This window comes from Cherax quadricarinatus, chromosome 46, assembly GCF_038502225.1.
Source record: "Cherax quadricarinatus isolate ZL_2023a chromosome 46, ASM3850222v1, whole genome shotgun sequence".
NCBI classification, from domain to species: domain Eukaryota; kingdom Metazoa; phylum Arthropoda; class Malacostraca; order Decapoda; family Parastacidae; genus Cherax; species Cherax quadricarinatus.
The window spans coordinates 17,176,691-17,198,157 of NC_091337.1; the positions used below are offsets into that span (position 1 = coordinate 17,176,691).

General features: G+C 39.5%; 1 protein-coding gene across 1 annotated transcript in view; it reads right to left on the reverse strand.

The window, feature by feature from the left end:
* Positions 1-15,255, reverse strand: part of LOC128696716 (C2 domain-containing protein 5-like) — a 156,553-nt gene extending 141,298 nt beyond the window's left edge. Inside the window, 4 exon segments of the mRNA XM_053788089.2 lie at positions 5,826-5,994; positions 11,915-11,934; positions 11,937-12,104; positions 14,875-15,255. Coding sequence (XP_053644064.2) covers positions 5,826-5,994; positions 11,915-11,934; positions 11,937-12,090 — 343 coding nt within the window. The 5' untranslated portion in view covers positions 12,091-12,104; positions 14,875-15,255.
* Between the last annotated feature and the right edge of the window lie 6,212 nt (positions 15,256-21,467).

Below are 21,467 nucleotides of genomic sequence, written 5' to 3' on the forward strand. Positions count from 1 at the left end.
CTGGTAAGAGGTTTTGGGTTAAAAGATTAAGACTAACACAAAGTGGGAGTTGTCACAGCTGTTCTCTGCTGATGACACTGTGCTTTTGGGAGATTCTGAAGAGAAGTTGCAGAGGTTGGTGGATGAGTTTCGAAGGGTATGTAAAAGAAGAAAACTGAAAGTGAATATAGGAAAGAGTAAGATGATGAGGATAAAAAAAATTAGGTAACGAAAGATTGGACATCAGGTTGGAGGGAGAGAGTATGGAGGAGGTGAAGGTATTCAGATATTTACGAGTGGACGTGTCAGCAGATGGGTTTATGAAAGACGAGGTGTATCATAGAACTGACAAGGGACAAAAGGTGAGTGGTGCACTGAGGAGTCTGTGGAGAAAAAGAACTTTGTCCATGGAAGCAAAGAGGTGAATGAATGAGAGAATAGTTATACCAACACTCTTATATGGGTGAAGCATGGGTGGTGAATGCTGCAAAAAGGAGAAGGCTGGAGGCAGTGGAGATGTCATGTCTGAGGGCAATGTGTGGTTTGAATATAATGCAGAGAATTCGTAGTTTAGAAATTAGAAGGTGTGGGATAACCCAAACTATTATCCAGAGGGCCAAGGAGGGGTTGCTGAGGCGGTTCGGACATGTAGAGAAGATAGAAGGAAATAGAATGACTTCGAGAGTGTATGAATCTGTAGTGGAAGGAAGGTAGGGCAGAGGTCAACCTAGGAAAGGTTGGAGGGAGGGGGGTAAAGGAGGTTTTGTGTGCGAGAGGCCTGGACTTCCAGCAAGTATGTGTGAGCATGTTAGATAGAAGTGAATGGAGACAAATGGTTTTTAGGACTTGATGTGCTGTTGTAATGCGAGCAGGGTAATATTTATGAAGGGATTCAGGGAAACTGGCAGGCCGGAAATTAAGTCCTGGAGATGGGAAGTACTGTGCCTGCACTCTGAAGGAGGGGTGTTAATGTTGTGGTTTTATAACTGTAGTGTAAGCGTGCCTCTAGGAAGACAGTGATGGAGTGAATGATGGTGAAACTTTTTCTTTTTTGGGCCACCCTACCTTGGTGGGAAATGACCAATGTGTTAATAAAAAAAATAAAATTACCAACAAAAATGGGAAGTCTCGTAGAGCAAAACCACTCGTGCAATTCTGTGAATACAGTCCTTCTTTATAGTTATCAGAGCAGAGTTATGCTCATGGTGTCCCAGCTTCAGTATATACTTCTATCATACAATATAGATTTTTAGTCTCAAGTGGCTGTAGCACATCCCACATCTTACTGCATCATATTCTAGCGGTCTACCAAACTTTGTGAAGAAATGCCTTCTAGTGTCTTTTCTCTCCTACTTTTATGTAGTGTAAAGCACCCTTCTGGCAAGACAGTGATGGAGTGAATGATGGTGAAAGTTTTTCTTTTTCGGGCCACCCTGCCTTGGTGGGAATCGGCCAGTGTGATAATAAAAAAATAAAAAAAAATTTTATGGTTTAAAACTGTGACTTCTTGTTTTCCTTGCTGATGGTTCTAAGAAACCTTCCTCAACTATTCTCTTGTATCGTTATAACTGAAGTACATACTATAATTAAGAACACAAAATTCACAATGTTATTGCTAAACCAAATCACACCTTAGTAATCTATTTATATCCCTATTTTTCAATATCAACATTATTTTCTATCCTTTGGCACTGGTCTTCATACTGTCACTGACCTAGAAAAAAACTCGTCTGACCTCTTTTTCAAGATATTTGATGAAAAGATTATATAATCTGTAATGCAAAACTTTGTGATCTTGCATGACTGAATATACATTATGGGTGACATTCTTTATTGTTATGCAATCCCTAGATTCTCTTGGTAACCTGATTCACATTGTTTTTTAGCCTTGTAAGTTCCCTTGAATTTCTACCTGAATTAAATTATACAAGGTATATATTATAGAGAGACTGTCTTGTATCATGACTGTGTGTTTAACCCTTAAAAGGTCCAAACGTATATATACGTTCACTCGCGCAGCGCCCCGAATATTTTGAAAAAAAAAAAAAAATCTTTTTTTTTTATGTAGAAAAAAAGAGCACATTTTTTTAAGTGTTTTAGCATAAAAAAAATAATTTAGGGTCAGTACTTACCGAGGTATGAGGCCGCGAAGTTGGCACTTGGCGATCACCTGACGGCAACATGGAGCACTGCTGCTTGCAGAAATTCAACATATTTACCGTTTTCTTCCATTTTTTTTCATTTTCTTGGTTTTCATGATATGATAATTATGCTTTATAGTAAGTCATTTGATATCAATGCCAATTTTTGTTTATACACCAATATTACATACGAAATTTTTATCATATTGTCATAAACACACATGTACACACTGACAGGTGATTTTCCACACCTGGCTGAATCACATTCTATTATCTAAAACTATGTACTGTACAAGTATTTACATGTCCCACTTATGTTTCTAGAATTCCACAATTGTATGATACTCAATGAAGCATGGATTCATACAGAGTACCACCCCACACTGGTGACAAATGAATTGTGTGTCCTTCTGCTGTTGAGGTCGTTTTTTGGTGGTAGCGCACACAACACACTTTTTCTGGGAATTCTTTGGGGTAGGTGGTATTGGTACCAGATAGTGACAGGAGTGATTCGGTCTGGCACTTCTCCCACTGGCTGTGGTTGTGGGACAAGTCGCTGTTGAAGGGCAGGTACAGGTGTAGTACCATACTTTCTTGCTATCTGTTTGACAACATTCATAGAGAATTCTGCAAAACTTTGTTGTTTTCCAGTCTTTATTTCATACATATTGAATGCATTGAGCACTGCAATGTCTATAAGGTGAAAAAACAGTTTTATATACCACTTTCGACTCCTACATACACAGTCAACAAACCCTATCATCATGTCACACTTGTCAACTAGTTGCATATTGTACGTATAGTCCATGACAGCAGCTGGCTTTACAATAAGTTCATTGTTGAACCTGCTCAGTCTGTCTGTCTGTACCATCTCATTTCTGTGGATGGTTGACACCAATGTCACGTCCTGTTTGTCATGCCACGTCAGTGCCATGATGTCATTAGCATGAAACTGCCTCCACTGAACTTTGGCATATGTTTCCTATTCCTTCTTCTATATCAGTATTGTTCACACGTAGGAAATCAGCGAGCATAGGGCTTGTATACCAGTTGTCTGTGTACAATGTATGGCCCTTGCCAAGGTATGGTTCCATCATCCTGCGAACAACATCACCGGAAATGCCCAACATCTGTCTGTCATTATTGAACGTGTTTCTCCCGGTGTATACGATAACATCCAACACAAGACCACTCTCACAGTCACACATAGCAAAAACTTTTATACCAAAGCAATTACGTTTGCTCGGTATATATTGCTTGAATAACAGGCGCCCCTTGAACAGAATTAAGGACTCGTCAGCAACAAAGTTCTTGATGGGATAAAAGTATGCACCGAATTTCTGCTTCGAATACATAAACACTTCCCGGATTTTGTATAGAAGGTCATTTCTGTTTAGCGTATTTCTGTCTGAGAAGTGCAACATTTGTAGCAACAGAGTGAATCTGTTGCAGGGAAGGTGGTCACGGAAAACTGGAGTACTGATGAAGTGGTCTGTGGACCAGTAATTATGTATATTGTTCTTATAGATATGTGGCATAAGCATGACAGTGGCAAGGAATAAATACATTTCAGCCACTGTTGTGTCTTTCCACCTGTGCAGCCGTGTCGATTCTCCAACCTGTGCTGTGTTGCCCATGACATATCGGTAATAATTGTTTGTCTGGGTCACTATCAAGTTAATTATAGGCTCATGAAAGTACAACTGGAAATAGTATGACTCTGTAGACTCATTTGTTAGGGGACATTCTGGCTGGATACCACTTCCACTCGCATCAAAATCACAAGGCTGTGGCACGAATATACTTTGTGTCCAGTTCTACTCATGATCACATGGTGCAGGGTGGACCTGTGGCATGGGGCAAGGGGGAGCAGGAGGAGGGACTGGAGTGGAGGCAGCACATGTTTGAGGGGATGCCGAAAGGTCCTTTGTCTGTCCACCCACCGCGCCATGTGGTCCAGGCACTGTGCTACCCACCACTACTTCCTCCATCTCCTCATACTCGCCTTTATGATCACTTTCACTATCAGTGGCCGGGGTTTTGGATTGTGACCTGCCACAATCCTTGGGGATTGCATATGGCACACTGCCTGAACGTAGACGACGACACCTAAAAGTATGCTTCACTGGTGAATAATGAACTTCACTATCGCTAGACGAATCCTTGAATGGCATAAAATGAGTCTCATCGTCACTTACATCACTTTCACTATCACTAAAATACCGGGAAAAATGATAGTTTCCTCTTGCGAAGTTGCCTATGGGTAACACTCGCCACTCCAGGGGTGCTTGGTCCAGGGTCTTGTGTGGCCACACTGGCCACCCCAGAAGTACTTGGCCTAGGGTCTGCTGTGGCCACACTGGCTACCCCAGAGGTGCTTGGCCCAAGGACAGGTGTGGCTACCCCAGAGGTGATGGGCTGAGGGTCTTCTGGGTTATCGTCGACATTTTCAGTAATTCCTTGAATATAACTGGCCCCATTAGTGTCAAATCCACTAAACTCGCAATCTGTATCACTTTACTTGAATAGTAGAGTGTTAATACGACGAGGCGTGAGTGAATCATGAGGACGTGCCATGATGCTGACCCAAGATGGGGCTAAATGTAACTGGACCTACCACGTACCCAGGCGTCCCCAATTTTTTTCGTACGGCGCACAGAGTGCGCACACCCATTCTCTCATGTCTAGGCGACTCAGGCCTATCGCACCAATTTTGAATGAATGAAAAATGAAACATATATACATTTGGGGCGCTGCGCGAGAGAACATGTATATACAGTACGTTTGGACCGTTTAAGGGTTAAGTTCCTCCCACCAACCTTTCCTAGGCTGACCTCTACCCTGCCTTCCCTCCACTGTAAATGAGCTATAAATAAAGATGGAAGAAATGCGAGCATTGTAGTCTAGGGTTCTGTATATTATTGTGATTCTTTTAAGATGTAGAAATATATTTCCCAAACACTAAAATTTAGTAATAATAATATATTTCTACAAGTACACATACAAGGTATACAGACCTAGCTGACTTTAATGAAATACTACTATACAGAGAGCCCTTTGTTATGTAGAGCATTTCAGGCAAATTAGGTCAATTATGCCCCAGGATGCAACCCACAACAGTTGACTAACACCCATGTACATATTTTACAGATAGGTGAGCATGAACAGCAGGTGCTTTAAGGAAATATGTCCTAATGTTTACAGAAGGACTGGGAATTGACCCCCAGACCACAGTGTGTGAGATGAGTTGAGTGTATTAACAAGTTGGCTAATTGGTACCATAAATCTTTTCATCAATATTAGCCTCTCCTAATTTCCATCTAACATGCTTAAATGTACTTGCTGGATGTTCAAGCCTCTGCTTAACATCCCAGCACAACCTCCTTCTATACCTTCCTTGGATGTCCCCAAACTTCCTTTAATCCACTCAATTTATACACCATTATTAAACCTGTTTTCCTCCATTCTTTATAAATTTCAAAATACCTCAACTAGTCTTCTTCAGTTTTGTATATTATACTTTTTTTTTATCACCAAACTTGCATCCAAAACTGAATAGTGCAAACTATAAAGCTTTTTCACTTATTATTCAATTTTGCATGCAAATTTTCAGCTGCATTTAGAAAAAATTACATAAAGCTTAATTTATACTTTAATTAAACTTCATAACACTAGCAGAAAAATTATAACAAAATTTTATCAAACCTGGCTGTGAGGGGTCATATGGCCGTTGAGAATGTGGGGGAGTGGGTGGAGGTAGCAGCAGTGGGTTTAAGTCTACATAGACTTTCCCAATGGCATCATTGGCTGAGTATGTGTCATGGTCCATAAGACGAATTTGTAGTGGCTCATCTTGAAGTTCTTGGTCATCAACCTAGCAGAAAAAAAAAAAAAAGGTCTTTTTCTAACAAACTGGCAACATAAACCATTTTTGCTATTAAAATAAAATGTCTAGTTTATTTGTTTCATAAGCTTGTTTTCACATTTAACTCAAATTGGAAAAATATTACTAACATAAGCCACGAATGATGATTACTGAATTCTCACATGAACTTGGGACTCAACTCAACAACTTCAATGTGTATCAGCATATTACTTTAAGATGTAAATTGTGAAGTACAACAGCTTTAAAAAAATATATATATACTTACACTTACACTTAGGTCACACTACACATACATGTACACGTTTATTTATACACACTCATCTGAGTTTACTTTGATTTTATCTTAATAGTTCTTGTTCTTATTATTTTTCCCATAATATCCATGGGGAAGTGGAATAAGAATCTTTCCTCTGTAAGCCATGCGTGTTGTAAAAGTCAACTAAAATGCAGGGAACAATGGGCTAGTAACCCCTTTTCCTGCAATAATTACTAAAAAGAATAAGAAGAAAATTGTCAAAGTGGGATGTCTGAATGTGCGTGGATATTATGAGAATGATAAGAGATGATTGTGGCCGTTATGAATGAGAAGAAGCTGGATATCCAGGCTTTAAGTGAAACAAAGCTGAAGGGGGTGGGAGAGTTTCTGTGGAGAGGAATAAATGGGATTAGGTCAGGGGTTTCAAATAGAGTTAGAGCTAAAGAAGGAGTAGCAATAATGTTGAAGGATAAGTTATGGCAGGAAAAGAGGGAATATAAATGTATTAATTCAAGGATTATGTGGAGTAAAATAAAGGTTGGATGTGAAAAGTGGGTTATAGTAAGCATATATGCACCTGGAGAAGAGAGAAGTGTAGAGGAGAGAGAGAGATTGTGGGAAATGTTGAGCAAATGCATGGGGAGTTTTGAACCAAGTGTGAGAGTAATGGTGGATGGGAATTTCAATGCTAAAGTGGGTAAAAATGTTGTGGAGGGAGTAATAAGTAAATTTAGGGTGCCAGGGGTAAATGAAAATGGGGAGCCTTTAATTGAGCTATGTGTAGAAAGAGGTTTGGCAATAAGTAATACATATTTTATGAAAAAAGAGGATAAATAAATAAACAAGGTATGATATAGCACATAATGAAAGTAGTTTGTTAGATTATGTATTGGTGGATAAAAGGCTGATGGGTAGGCTCCAGGATGTACATGTTTATAGAGAGGCAAATGATAAATCGGATCATTATTTAGTTGTAGCTATAGTTAGAGTAAGAGGTAGATGGGAAAAGAGGAAAATGGCATCAACAAGTAAGAGGGAGGTGAAAGTGTATAAACTAAGGGAGGAGGAAGTTCGGGTGAGATATAAGCAACTACTGGCAGAAAGGTGGGCTGGTGCAAGTATGAGTAGTGGGGGGGTTGAAGTGGGTTGGAATAGTTTTAAAAATGCAGTATTAGAATGTGGGGCAGAAGTTTGTGGTTGTAGGAGGGTGGGTGCAGGAGGAAAGAGGAGTGATTGGTGGAATGATGAAGTAAAGGGTGTGATAAAAGAGAAAAAGGTAGCTTATGAAAGGTTTTTACAAAGCAGAAGTGTTATAAGAAGAGTAGAGTATATGAAGAGTAAAAGAAAGGTGAAGAAAGTGGTGAAAGAGTGCAAAAGGAGAGCAGATGATAGAGTGGGAGAGGCACTGTCAAGAAATTTTAATGAAAATAAGAAAAAAATTTGGAGTGAGTTAAACAAGTTAGGAAAGCCTAGGGAACGAACGGATTTGTCAGTTAAAAACAGAGTAGGGGAGTTAGTAGATGGGGAGATGGAGGTATTGGGTAGATGGTGAGAATATTTTGAGGAACTTTTAAACGTTGACAAAGAAATGGAGGCGGTAATTTCATTCACTGGCCAGGGAGGTTTACCATCTTTTAGGAGTGAAGAAGAGTAGGATGTGAGTGTGGGGAAGGTGCGTGAGGCATTACGTAGAATGAAAGGGGGTAAAGGAGCCGGAACTGACGGGATCATGACAGAAATTTTAAAAGTAGGGGGGATATAGTGTTGGAGTGGTTGGTATTTTTGTTTAATAAATGTATGAACGAGGGGAAGGTACCTAGGGATTGGCAGAGAGCATGTATAGTCCCTTTATATAAAGGGAAGGGGGACAAAAGAGATTGTAAAAATTATAGAGGAATAAGTTTACTGAGCATACCAGGAAAAGTGTACGGTATGGTTATTATTGAAAGAATTAGAGATAAGACAAAATGTAGGATTGCAGATGAGCAAGGAGGTTTTAGTGTGGGTAGAGGATGTGCAGATCAAGTGTTTACATTGAAGCATATATGTGAGCAGTATTTAGATAAAGGTAGGGAAGTTTTTATTGCATTATGGATTTAGAAAAGGCATATGATAGTGGATAGGGGAGCAATGTGACAGATGTTGCAAGTATATGGAATAGGTGGTAAGTTACTAAATGCTGTAAAGAGTTTTTATGAGAATAGTGAGGCTCAGGTTAGGGTGTGCAGAAGAGAGGGAGACTACTTCCCAGTAAAAGTAGGTTGTAGACAGGGATGTGTAATGTCACCATGGTTGTTTAATATATTTACAGATGGGGTTGTAAAAGAAGTAAATGCTAAGGTGTTCAGGAGAGGGGTGGAATTAAATTATGGGGAATCAAATACAAAATGGGAATTGACAGTTACTTTTTGCTGATGATACTGTGCTTATGGGAGATTCTAAAGAAAAGTTGCAAAGGTTAGTGGACGAGTTTGGGAGTGTGTATAAAGGTAGAAAGTTGAAAGTGAACATAGAAAAGAGTAAGGTATTGAGGGTATCAAATGATTTAGATAAAGAAAAATTGGATATCAAATTGGGGAGGAGGAGTATGGAAGAATTGAATGTTTTCAGATACTATTTGGGAGTTGCCGTGTCAGCGGATGGATGTATGAAGGATGAAGTTAACCATAGAATTGATGAAGGAAAAATGTGAGTGGTGCATTGATGTATATGTGTGGAGACAAAAAACATTATCTATGGAGGCAAAGAAGGGAATGTATGAAAGTATAGTGGTACCCACAATCTTATATGGGTGTGAAGCTTGGGTTGTAAATGCTGCAGTGAGGAGGCGGTGGAGATGTCCTGTCTAAGGGCAATGTGTGGTGTAAATACAGGGGACCCCTGGTTCGCGATGCTATCGGTATCCGATAAATCCGGTAACCGATGCATTATATCGCCAAAAATTTGCCTCGGTTCCCGTTACAAAACCCAGTATGCGATGCGATTCGTACACGACGAGTCCACATGTGGACTAAACTTCCCCTTGTGTACCAATGTTTACATGCCAGCCAGTGTGCGCACATCTAAGGATACATTCGGTACATTCCATATTATCACTGTTTTTGGTGCTTGTTTCTGCAAAGTCACCATGGGCCCCAAGAAAGCTTCTAGTGCCAACCCTTCGAGACCAAGGGTGCTAATGACTATTGAAATGAAGAAAGAGATAATTGCAAAGTACGAAAGTGGAGTGCATGTGTCGGAGCTGGTCAGGTTGTATAGTAAACCCCAATCAACCATCTCTACTATAGTGAGCAGGAAAACGACAATCAAGAAAGCTGTTCTTGTAAAGGGTGCAACTGTGATTACGAAACAGCGACCGCAAGTGTTTGAAAATATTGAGAGACTGTTATTGGTGTGGATAAATGAAAAACAGATAGCAGGAGATAGCATCTTTCAAGCGATCATTTGTGAAAAGGCTGGACAGTTGCATGACGATTTGGTAAAGAAACTGCCTGCAACTAGTGGTGATGCGAGTGAATTTAAGGCCAGCAAAGGTTGGTTTGAAAGATTTAAGAATCGTAGTGGCATACATAGTGTGATTAGGCATGGTGAGGCTGCCAGTTCAGACAACAAAGCGGCTGAAAAATATGTGCATGAATTCAAGGAGTACATAGAGGCTGAAGGATTGAAACCTGAACAAAGTGTTTAATTATGACGAAACAGGCCTGTTTTGGAAGAAATTGCCAAGCAGGACCTACATTACTCAGGAGGAAAAGCTACCTCAAGTCCTAATGGAGGGGGATTCCCCTTCTAAATAATAGGCTCAACACTCTCCCCTCCTCCCATCCCATCAATCATCACCAGATCTTCATTAAAGGTAAGTGTCAATTATTCTATTGTTATTATTCTATTGTTATTATTCTATTGTTATTGTTGTTATTGTAATTATTCTATTGCATTAAACTTAATATTTCATGCGGTAAAAGTTTTTTTTTCATACTTTTGGGTGTCTTGCACGGATTAATTTGATTTCCATTATTTCTTATGGGGAAAATTGATTCGCTTTCCGATAATTTTGGTTTACGATGAGCTCTCAGGAACGGATTAATATCGCGAACCGGGGGTCCACTGTACTATGCAGAGAATTCGGAGTGTGGATATTAGGAGAAGGTGTGGAATTAATAAAGTATTAGTCAGAGGGCTGAAGAGGGGGTGTTGAGGTGGTTTGGTTATTTAGAGAGAGTGGATCAAAGTAGAATGACATGGAGAGCGTATAAATCTGTAGGGTAAGGAAGGTGGGGTAAGGGTCGTCCTCGAAAAGGTTGGAGGGAGGAGGTAAAGGAGGTTTTGTGGGCAAGGGGCTTGGATTTCCAGCAAGCATGCACAAGCGTGTTAGATAGGAGTGAATGAAGAAGGTTATTTGGGACCTGACAAGCTGTTGGAGTGTGAGCAGGGTAATATTTAGTGAAGGGACTCAGGGAAACCGGTTATTTTTATATAGCCGGACTTGAGTACTGGAAATGGGAAGTGCAATGCCTGCGCTTTAAAGGAGGAGTTTGGGATATTGGCAGTTTGGAGGGATATGTTGTGCATCTTTATACGTATATGCTTCTAAACTGTTGTATTCTGAGCACCTCTGCAAAAACAGTGATTATGTGTGAGTGAGGTGAAAGTGTTGAATGATGATGAAAGTACGTATTTTCTTTTTGGGGATTTTCTTTCTTTTTGGGTCACCCTGCCTTGGTGGGAAATGGCCGACTTGTTAAAAAAAAAATATATATATATATATATATATATATATATATATATATATATATATATATATATATATATATATATATATATATATATATATATATATATATATATATATATATATATATATATATATATATATATATATATATATATATATATATATATATATATATATATATATATATATATATATATATATATATATATATATATATATATATATATATATATATATATATATATATATATATATATATATATATATATATATATATATATATATATATATATATATATATATATATATATATATATATATATATATATATATATATATAATATATATATATATATATATATATATATATATATATATATATATATATATATATATATATATATATATATATATATATATATATATAATATATATATATATATATATATATATATAATATATATATATATATATATATATATATATATATATATATATATATATATATATATATATATATAATATATATAATATATATATATATATATATATATATATATATATATATATAATATATATAATATATATATATATATATATATATATATATATATATATATATATATATATATATATATATATATATATATATATATATATATATACATACACATGTATATATCTTTACTCCATAGGGAAGTGGAACAGAATTCTTCCTCTGTAAGCCATGCGTGTCGTAAGAGGCGACTAAAATGCCAGGAGCAAGGGGCTAGTAACCCCTTCTCCTGTATATATTACTAAATGTAAAAGGAGAAACTTTCGTTTTTCCTTTTGGGTCACCCTGCCTCGCTGGGATGCTGCCGGTGTGTTGAAAGATATATATATTCTGGACATACCAGTACATATGAAATACTCACCTCAAATCTAAACCATTCTGATTCCACTGTGGGTTTAGGCTCTTTCTGTAGACCTCAGTTTTGTAGGTGATAGTTCCAATTTTCACTTCTACATAAGCATCAGTAGTATCTGAAGAGCGATCCATCACAGGTAAATTTCTGCCAGCCACAACACTAACTTTAACTTTGCCTGGCATTCTGTAAGATCAATCTGAAAATCAAATTATGCAAATTGTTATAGGCTATTTGAATTCACAGTAATTGGTACTGTTCAACTAGGCAAGCAGCATGGGTAGTAACACAGGTGTTTCCTGCCTCAATCCACAATCCTTCTTATTAACCAGTCTTGTAAAATGGCATAGGAACAATAAAGTACATACATGAAACCTTAGATATGTACAACAAAGTACATGGAAACCTTTCATGATATCAAAACTGTAAAACACAAACACAATCATTAAGGTAAATATTACACTACCCTCAAGTATAAATCATCTGACCCATAGGTAAAGGTAAAACATCACATCACAATATGCAGATGAGCACAGATGAACAAAGCTTCTCATTAACAGCTCAAAAGCCAAAGGACTAACACCTCCCTCATCATTTCCCAGCTGACCAAGCCTTAACCTTAAATGGCTGGCTGAAGGAATCGTGTCCTAATTCCTTTGAGGATTTTTATGAAACTCACTTGGAAAAGCCAAATCAGGTCAATTTCATCAATGACCAAGAGTGAAAACAGCACTTGAATGAAAAAATATAAAATTCACTATGATCCCTACATTGCAGCTGAAACTTCCTAACTAACAAAACTGATGAATTACTGAATGTCGCATGCCAACAAACTATAATCCAGACTATGGAGCTGAAATCTTCTCCAGAGCAACTAACCACCTCAAAACTATTTCTCCAAGGGTAATGGAGTGATTATACCATCTTTACCTCACCACTACTCCAGCTGCCTCAGTTTATTTGCCTCTATATCCGACTGAAGAAGCCTACAGTGTAGGAGAAACATTTCAACAATAAAGATACCCAATTCTTGCACATTTATCTTACTCTTCAACATGCGTATTATATACCATTTTCATCAAGCACCTAAACTACTGAGAATGGTTGAAGTCCTTGATATGTATTCCTGGAAGCACACAAGAAAGATACATGATAATATTCACTTGGAAAATCCTGGAGGGACTAGTCCCAAATTTGCACATGAAAATCAAAAAATCCCTACAAAAGCAAGACTAGGCAGGAAATGCAATATACCCCAATGAAAAGGAGAGGGTGCCACAAGTATGCTAAGAGACAACACAATAAATGTCAGGGCCCAAGATTGTTCAACTGCCTCCCAGCATACATAAGGGGATTACCAATGGATACCTGGCTGTATACAAGAAGTGCTGAACAGGCACCTACAGTCTGTACCTGATCAGCCAGGCTGCGGTTCATATGTCGGTCTGCGTGCGGCCAGCATGCAGACTGGTTGATCAGACCCTGGTCCGCCTGGTTGATCAGACCTGATCCGTCTGGTTGATCAGACCCTGATCCGTCTGGTTGATCAGACGGCTGATCCACCTGGTTGAGTCAGACCTGATCCACCAGGCAGCCTGAGTATGAGACCAGGCCAGCTGAGCATGATCTCGAAGCCTCTCCAGGTACACTCCGGGTATGCCAGCAAACTATGCATGAAACAATAACTCACCAAGCTAACAAAATCATTAATTTAGAAATGTCAGAGAAATTCATCCAGAAAAGCAAACACCAGAAAAACATCACCTCAACATTATTATTACAATTAAAACTAAGCACTAAACCCACAATAAAAAACTGACAAAAAGGATTATAGGATGAAAACACATCGAGTCACAATTTACTGATCTACACACCAGCAAGCAGATCAAATGAAGTTAATAACTGCTAACTTAATCTTATCTTAATCTTATCTTAACTGATGCTCTTGTTATTAAAAGCAATGTTGGATGTTTTATTCTATAATTTATTACTAAAATACACCGAGGAATATCATTCAATTGTTATGTACATTTTCCCAAAACATAAGCCATTAACATTTTATAATATAAATAACAACCATGTAATCTACTGCATAAAAAATAGTGGAAATTGAATATTTAGATGACAATAAGCAAAATAAAAGTATCATTTATGTAAAAAATTTATTAAATGGGTTGTTCAATGGACTCAAAGCTATATTTTAAACAAACAAGAAAAAATCCTCATTTTAATAACCAAGTTTAATAATAAAAAATGAACCCAACCTACCCTACACCAGCTGTAAAATTGTCAGTTAGGTAGTCTGGGTACCATTACATTTAATAAGTTTATTCAGGTATATGCACACATAAATATAATCATCATACACAGTAACATGTGTATTATTATTATAATCAAAAAGAAGCGCTAAGCCACAAGGGCTATACAGCAGTAACATGTGTAAATTACCTAAGATAACCCCCAAACAAGTCAGTGACTTATTTCCCTTGGTTATATTAAAAAGTCTTTCTCCATAAGACACTAAACATACTATATATATATTTTTCTCCACTGCACATTATTATTATAATCAAAACCTAAGAGCTAAACCCACAAGGGTTCTCCATTTAGTACCTAAAAATTTACATAAAAACACGTGTCAAATACATATAGACTCATTCAATTATGACTAACTTTTAATTCATTAATATCATAATTAGCCTAATCATGGGGAAGCGCTAAACCCATGGGGGGGTCAAAGTGTCCAGGGAACGAGAGGCAATTACGTTCAACCCAAGTAAAGGGAAGGGTAAACTCAATCCCTTGGATCAAGAGCTCCTCACTGTCACGAAAGAACCACCCTCGAAGAGAAAATCAACATAAAATAACCTAATAAAGCCAAACACATTGGCTTTATTTTCCTCTGGGGGTAGACATGCATCAGCTTTATTACCAGGGAAGACAAGCCAAGTACTGTCATTACTACCCACCTAGGCAGTGACAAGCACCATGGACGAAAGAGTTGCTTGGGAAAGTACTTGCAAGTCGTTGTCTCCCTGGTAAGTAGTTTTGTAAGTAAATAAAAAAATGTGAGCAAGGTGTAGTGGTGGTCTGCAGGGCGAGTGGTCGCTCGCTTACACCACCAACACCACCAACCTTAAACTAATTGATCCACTCTCAACAATGAGTCAGTCAGTGAGTGGATGAGTTAGTAAGTAGGTAAGAAAGTGAGTAATTAGGTAAGAAAGTATGTACGAAATTAAGAGAGTAGTTAAGAGAGTAATTAGGTAAGAAAGTTGGTAAGAAAATAAGTAGGCAAGAATGTGAGTAAGTAGGTAAGAAAGTGAGTAATTAGGTAAGAAAGTATGTACGAAATTAAGAGAGTAGTTAAGAGAGCAATTAGGTAAGAAAGTTGGTAAGAAAATAAGTAGGCAAGAATGTGAGTAAGTAGGTAAGAAAGTGAGTAGGTATGACAGCGAGTGAGCGACCGAGTAGGTGATTGAATGAGTAGGTAAGAAAGTAGGTACGAAAACGAGCGAGTAAGCGAGCGAGCGAGCAAGTAGGTTTGTTATTTATCAACCACACGAGAGTCAGGCTGCATGTCACCTGTTCACCACAAGTCAAGTCACTTTTAAATTAATCACAAAAACGAGGATTAAAGTAAACTGTCAGTACAAAGAAACTGAGAGACATACATTGGGCTGGATTAAAGCATAGACTTTAGGGGCTGCAGCCCAGGGTCCTCCACCAGCTGGAGGACCTCCAGGGGTTGCAGCCTAGGGTCCTCCACCAGCTGGAGGACCTTCAGGGGTTGCAGCCTAGGGTCCTACACCAGCTGGAGGACCTCCAGGGGTTGCAGCCTAGGGTCCTCCACCAGCTGGAGGACCTCCAGGGGTTGCAGCCCAGAGTCCTCCACCAGCTGGAGAACCTCCAGGGGTTGCAGCCTAGGGTCCTCCACCAGCTGGAGGACCTCCAGAGATTAAGTGAAAAGTGTTCACAGTTACTGCTATAAGTTTATAATTATAGTATGTTATTATATCCCGTATATGATGAACTGTTGACTGTTGTGATTATTTTTTTCCCCTTTGAAAATATCACTGGGGGCCCTCACAGTACCTGTAGCCCAGGGGCCTACAAAATCTTAATCCGGCTCTGGGCATACACATCCCCATGTATAAATATCCTAGCAAATATCATAAGAAAAATCAACATTGGTGGCATTTACATTAGTATTCGCGAAGGCATGCACTTTTAATATACCTTTGAAGGGTTTTGAGAGTTTTCACTTCCCTTCGGACTGTTGTGTGACTAGTTAATAACATTAAAATGGTACAAAATACCGACAGGTTGTTAGGTAAGACACATATGCAACAGTTAGGTATCTTTATTATGAAACGTTTCGCCTACACAGTAGGCTTCTTCAGTCAAGTACAGAAAAGTTGATAAAAGCAGGAGATACTTGAAGACGATGTAATCAGTCCATCACCCTTAAAGTTTTGAGGTGGTCAGTCCCTCAGTCTGGAGAAGAGCATTGTTCCATAGTATGAAACAATATGGAGAAGAAGTGACAGGATGGAGCTTTTTATAGCGCCAAGAGGTGAGACGTAGGCCACTAGGAGAGGTATGTACTCAGATGTTGAGAGGTCAGGTCCCTCTCAAATCCAGCCCCTCTCACTAGTGGAAGTTGTCGAAGTTGATTGCAGGTCTGTACCAAGATACACTTGTGTTGCAGTGTCTGACAGATTGAACATTAAAATGGTACAAAATACCGACAGGTTGTTAGGTAAGACACATATGCAACAGTTAGGTATCTTTATTATGAAACGTTTCGCCTACACAGTAGGCTTCTTCAGTCAAGTACAGAAAAGTTGATAGAAGCAGTATCTTGGTACAGACCTACAATCAACTTCGGCAACCTCTACTAGTGAGAACGGCTGGATTTGAGAGGGACCTGACCTCCCAACATCTGAGTTCTTACCTCTTCTAGTGACCTACGTCTCACCTCTTGGCGATATATAAGGCTCCATCCTGTCACTTCATCTCCATATTGTTTCATACTATGGAACAATGCTCTTCTCCAGACTGAGGGACTGACCACCTCAAAACTTTAAGGGTGATGGACTGATTACATCGTCTTCAAGTATCTTCTGCTTCTATCAACTTTTCTGTACTCGACTGAAGAAGCCTACTGTGTAGGCGAAACGTTTCGAAATAAAGATACCTAACTGTTGCATGTGTGTCTTACCTAACAACTAGTTAATAGTCCAAGTCGGACCAAACCGTCGTCAAAGTTTCAATTTCCTATGTTCTAGTTATCTGTGTATTGTTCCCTACTCTGGTGTTTACCTTATCAACCATGTATGATATAAGGTATGTATCCCCTTATTCACACATGTATCATTTACCAAACTACGGCAGGCCATGATTCGACCCCACGACACATTGTCCTGCCTTAAGAGACAACACAACGTACGTGTCACCCTATCCACTCCGCCATTGATCCTACAAACATGAGCCTAGCGAACCGGCTAACCGGTTTCCCTGAATCCCTTCACAAAATATTACCCTGCTCACATTCAAACAGTTCGTCAGGTTCCAAAAACCATTCGTCTCCATTCACTCCTAATATGCTCACGCTCGCTTGCTGGAAGTCCAAGCCCCTAGCCCACATAACTTTCTTAACCCCCCTCCCTCCAAGTCCAACCTTATAGAGGACGACCCCTACCCCACCTTCCTTTCCCTTACTATTAAATGCATCTTCTATAGAAAAAAAAATCACCCAAAACCTGCATTTAGAAAAAAAAAAAACTTTGTTTCGGTCCGTCCTGGATCTTTGCCAAGTCACAACTGAACGAGCACAAACGCAGAGGTCAGACAGAACAGGGAAAGGAATGGTAGGAGCATAGCAGTTTATTTGCTGCTAAAAATAGGGAAGTGCTCAAACAAGAAATGTTTCCTGTTTAGGTTCATGCTTCAGAATTCCACGAACAAATGCTTACCTTGAATCTGTGCTACTAGAGTCCTAGAACTCCCTTGCTAGAACACGCCACAGCCATACTGGCGTGGGAGGTTCGCATGGCCACAGTGGTGGCCCACGCTAATCTCCCTATGGTGTATAGAATATACCTAGTTGGATGAATTTTAATAGAGCCAGGTGGTCCAGTGATTAACACACCGGCCCGGGAATTTTAGGACCCCTGCCATGGTCGAGCCCTACCCGGTCCGTGAATTTTTTTTTCACTTCCAGTGCATCATGCACAATAATAGACACATCTCGACAAATTTTCAAAGACATCATATAAAACATACTTCATCCATAACCTCCAGCTCATGCCACACTCCACCACACTTAATACATTGAACACTGGATCACCAATCAGCCGCATTACCTTTCCAGATCCAATAATTAATTTGACACATTCGACACACTCTTCCCAACGCTACGTCAAGTTCCTTCTCACCTGTCACCCTTCCCAAGGCATCTGTGATCAAACTCCATACATCGGCAACTTCCTAACTCTGTATCTGCTGCTTTAATTCAAATTCAAATTCAAATTCAAAGTTTATTCTCTATAAGGATTACAACGCTGAGTTTACAGAAATTTGGTTATTGTTTGGTTTACATGTAGTAAAATTGTGATTACAGAGTGTACCACTAGAACGCTTAGCATGGCTAGGCATTTCGGGCATACTTAGTTTTATTCTTAATTGTAAAATATTACAAATTATGAGGTAAGTTGGTATTATGGCTAAGTGACTAAATACTAGTTTATGAGTTTAGCAATGTGAATGCTTTTGTTTTGGCACAGTATATAGTTTCAGTATTGGAGTATCACAGGATTCATTATTTTAAGACTGAGATTAATATTTCTGTTTATGGTCAAATGAGTGAGCGAGTGTAAGTGTGAACCACCAGGTGGTATTCGTGTAGTTAGTTGACGGGGTGTATCAGGGAGATAAGATGTTTTCTAATGGTAGTTTTGAAGGTGATGAATGTGTCTGCAGTTCTAGAGTTCTCAGGTAGGGTATTCCAGATTTTAGGGCCTTTGACATACATTGAATTTTTGTAAAGGTTTAGTCGGACACGGGGAATGTCGTAGAGATGTTTGTGTCTGGTGTTATGCCTGTGGGTTCTGTCACAACTATCAAGAAAGCGTTTTAGGTCAAGGTTGATATTAGAGTTTAAGGCCCTGTAGATATAGATTGCACAGTAGTAAGTGTGGATGTACTGAACTGGTTATTTTCCATAGCCGAAAAAATTTGATGAAGTTATTGAAACTTGATAAAGTTCGGTCCTCTCGAGCTAACCTTGGATGTTTATTAAAGTTTAGGCTCTTTTGGGTTTCTTGTTGTCCAGTCACAGGGAAGTCCACGCCAGCTAACACACTAGCTGACATATCAACAATAATAATATCTTTATTTCTACATGTACAAGGTATACAGGCCTAGCTGACATAAGTGATACACTACTACATAGCAACCCACTTGTTATGCAGAGCATTTCGGACAAATTAGGTAAGTTTTGTCCCAGGGTGCGACCCTCACCAGTCGACTAACACCCAGGTACCCATTTTACTGATGGGGAACACAGACAACCGGTGTAAGAAACACGCCCAATGGTTCTACCCCCGCCGGAAATCGAACCCGGACCCTCACCGTGTGAAGCGAGAGTTTTTACCACCAGGAAACGGTGACACATCGGGTGACAACTCATTGCTTGACGTTCTGCTCTGCCATGCACGATGATTCATGCCATCAAGATAATTGACGGCTGCAGGATTTCCACAAGCACTTCCTTCATGGGGGGTGTAGGGGGAAGGGTACCTTGATGCTGGTGAAGGGTCTTGATTCGGGAATTGCAGCCACCTTCAAAGAACCAAGCCTGATTATCCACACATTGCCCAGGTGTTGTATGATCCTCACGGGTTTAGCGCCTCCTCATGCATACAGTGTGTATTCACCAGTATGTTCCCATGAGGAAATTAAATCTTCATCAGATTACAAAACAAATTCTGGCCACAAAATAGAGCGAAACACCAACGTCAAAGACCTGGGAGTGATTATGTCGGAGGATCTCACCTTCAAGGACCATAACATTGTATCAATCGCATCTGCTAGAAAAATGACAGGATGGATAATGAGAACCTTCAAAACTAGGGAGGCCAAGCCCATGATGACACTCTTCAGGTCACTTGTTCTATCTAGGCTGGAATATTGCTGCACACTAACAGCACCTTTCAAGGCAGGTGAAATTGCCGACCTAGAAAATGTACAGAGAACTTTCACGGCGCGCATAACGGAGATAAAACACCTCAATTACTGGGAGCGCTTGAGGTTTCTAAACCTGTATTCCCTGGAACGCAGGAGGGAGAGATACATGATTATATACACCTGGAAAATCCTAGAGGGACTAGTACCGAACTTGCACACGAAAATCACTCACTACGAAAGCAATAGACTTGGCAGACGATGCACCATCCCCCCAATGAAAAGCAGGGGTGTCACTAGCACGTTAAGAGACCATACAATAAGTGTCAGGGGCCCGAGACTGTTCAACTGCCTCCCAGCACACATAAGGGGGATTACCAACAGACCCCTGGCAGTCTTCAAGCTGGCACTGGACAAGCACCTAAAGTCAGTTCCTGATCAGCCGGGCTGTGGCTCGTACGTTGGTTTGCGTGCAGCCAGCAGCAACAGCCTGGTTGATCAGGCGCTGATCCACCAGGAGGCCTGGTCACAGACCGGGCCGCGGGGGCGTTGACCCCCGAAACTCTCTCCAGGTAAACTCCAGGTAAACAACTGTATGTACTCACCCCTATGTGGTTGTACGGGTCAATTCACAGCTCCTGGCCTCGCCTCTTCACTGGTTGCTCCTAGGTCACTCTTCCTGCTTCATGAACTTATCATACTTCTTCTTAAAGCTATGTATGGATCCTGCCTCCACTACGTCACTTTCCAGACTATTCCACTTCCTGACATCTCTGTGACTGAAGAAATATTTCCTAACATCCTTGTGATTGTCCATGAATGTATATATATATATATATATATATATATATATATATATATATATATATATATATATATATATATATATATATATATATATATATATTTATATATATATATATGAGAGGCCTACAGGTGGCAGCACAAGCATGGCGCAAAATATGAACTCAGCTGGCAGACAGCATAGGTTGTCTATGCAGACAGTACAAGCTGTCTACATTCGCTCAGCCATGCACCACCATGGTCGTCCTCAACCATGACTGGCAGAAAAAAACTAGGTCTCTCTCTCTCTCGCAGGAACAGGACACAGAACACAAAATAAAAACATATACATATACATACATGGACATGAAAAAAAAACTTCCTACAGGGAGCGAAGAAAAAACAGGTGGGGTGTGCTAAACATCATGGTCTAAGGCAGTGAGCGTCAATGGGCATCACTGCATGCCTTCCTGCGTCTGGACAGATACTGCAACACAGGAGACATCGCTGAGGCTGAGCTGTGACGTAACAGGGTATGGTCTCCTCTGGAACGATGAAGAAGTCATCATAGGAGTAGCTGCAGGTTTCACTC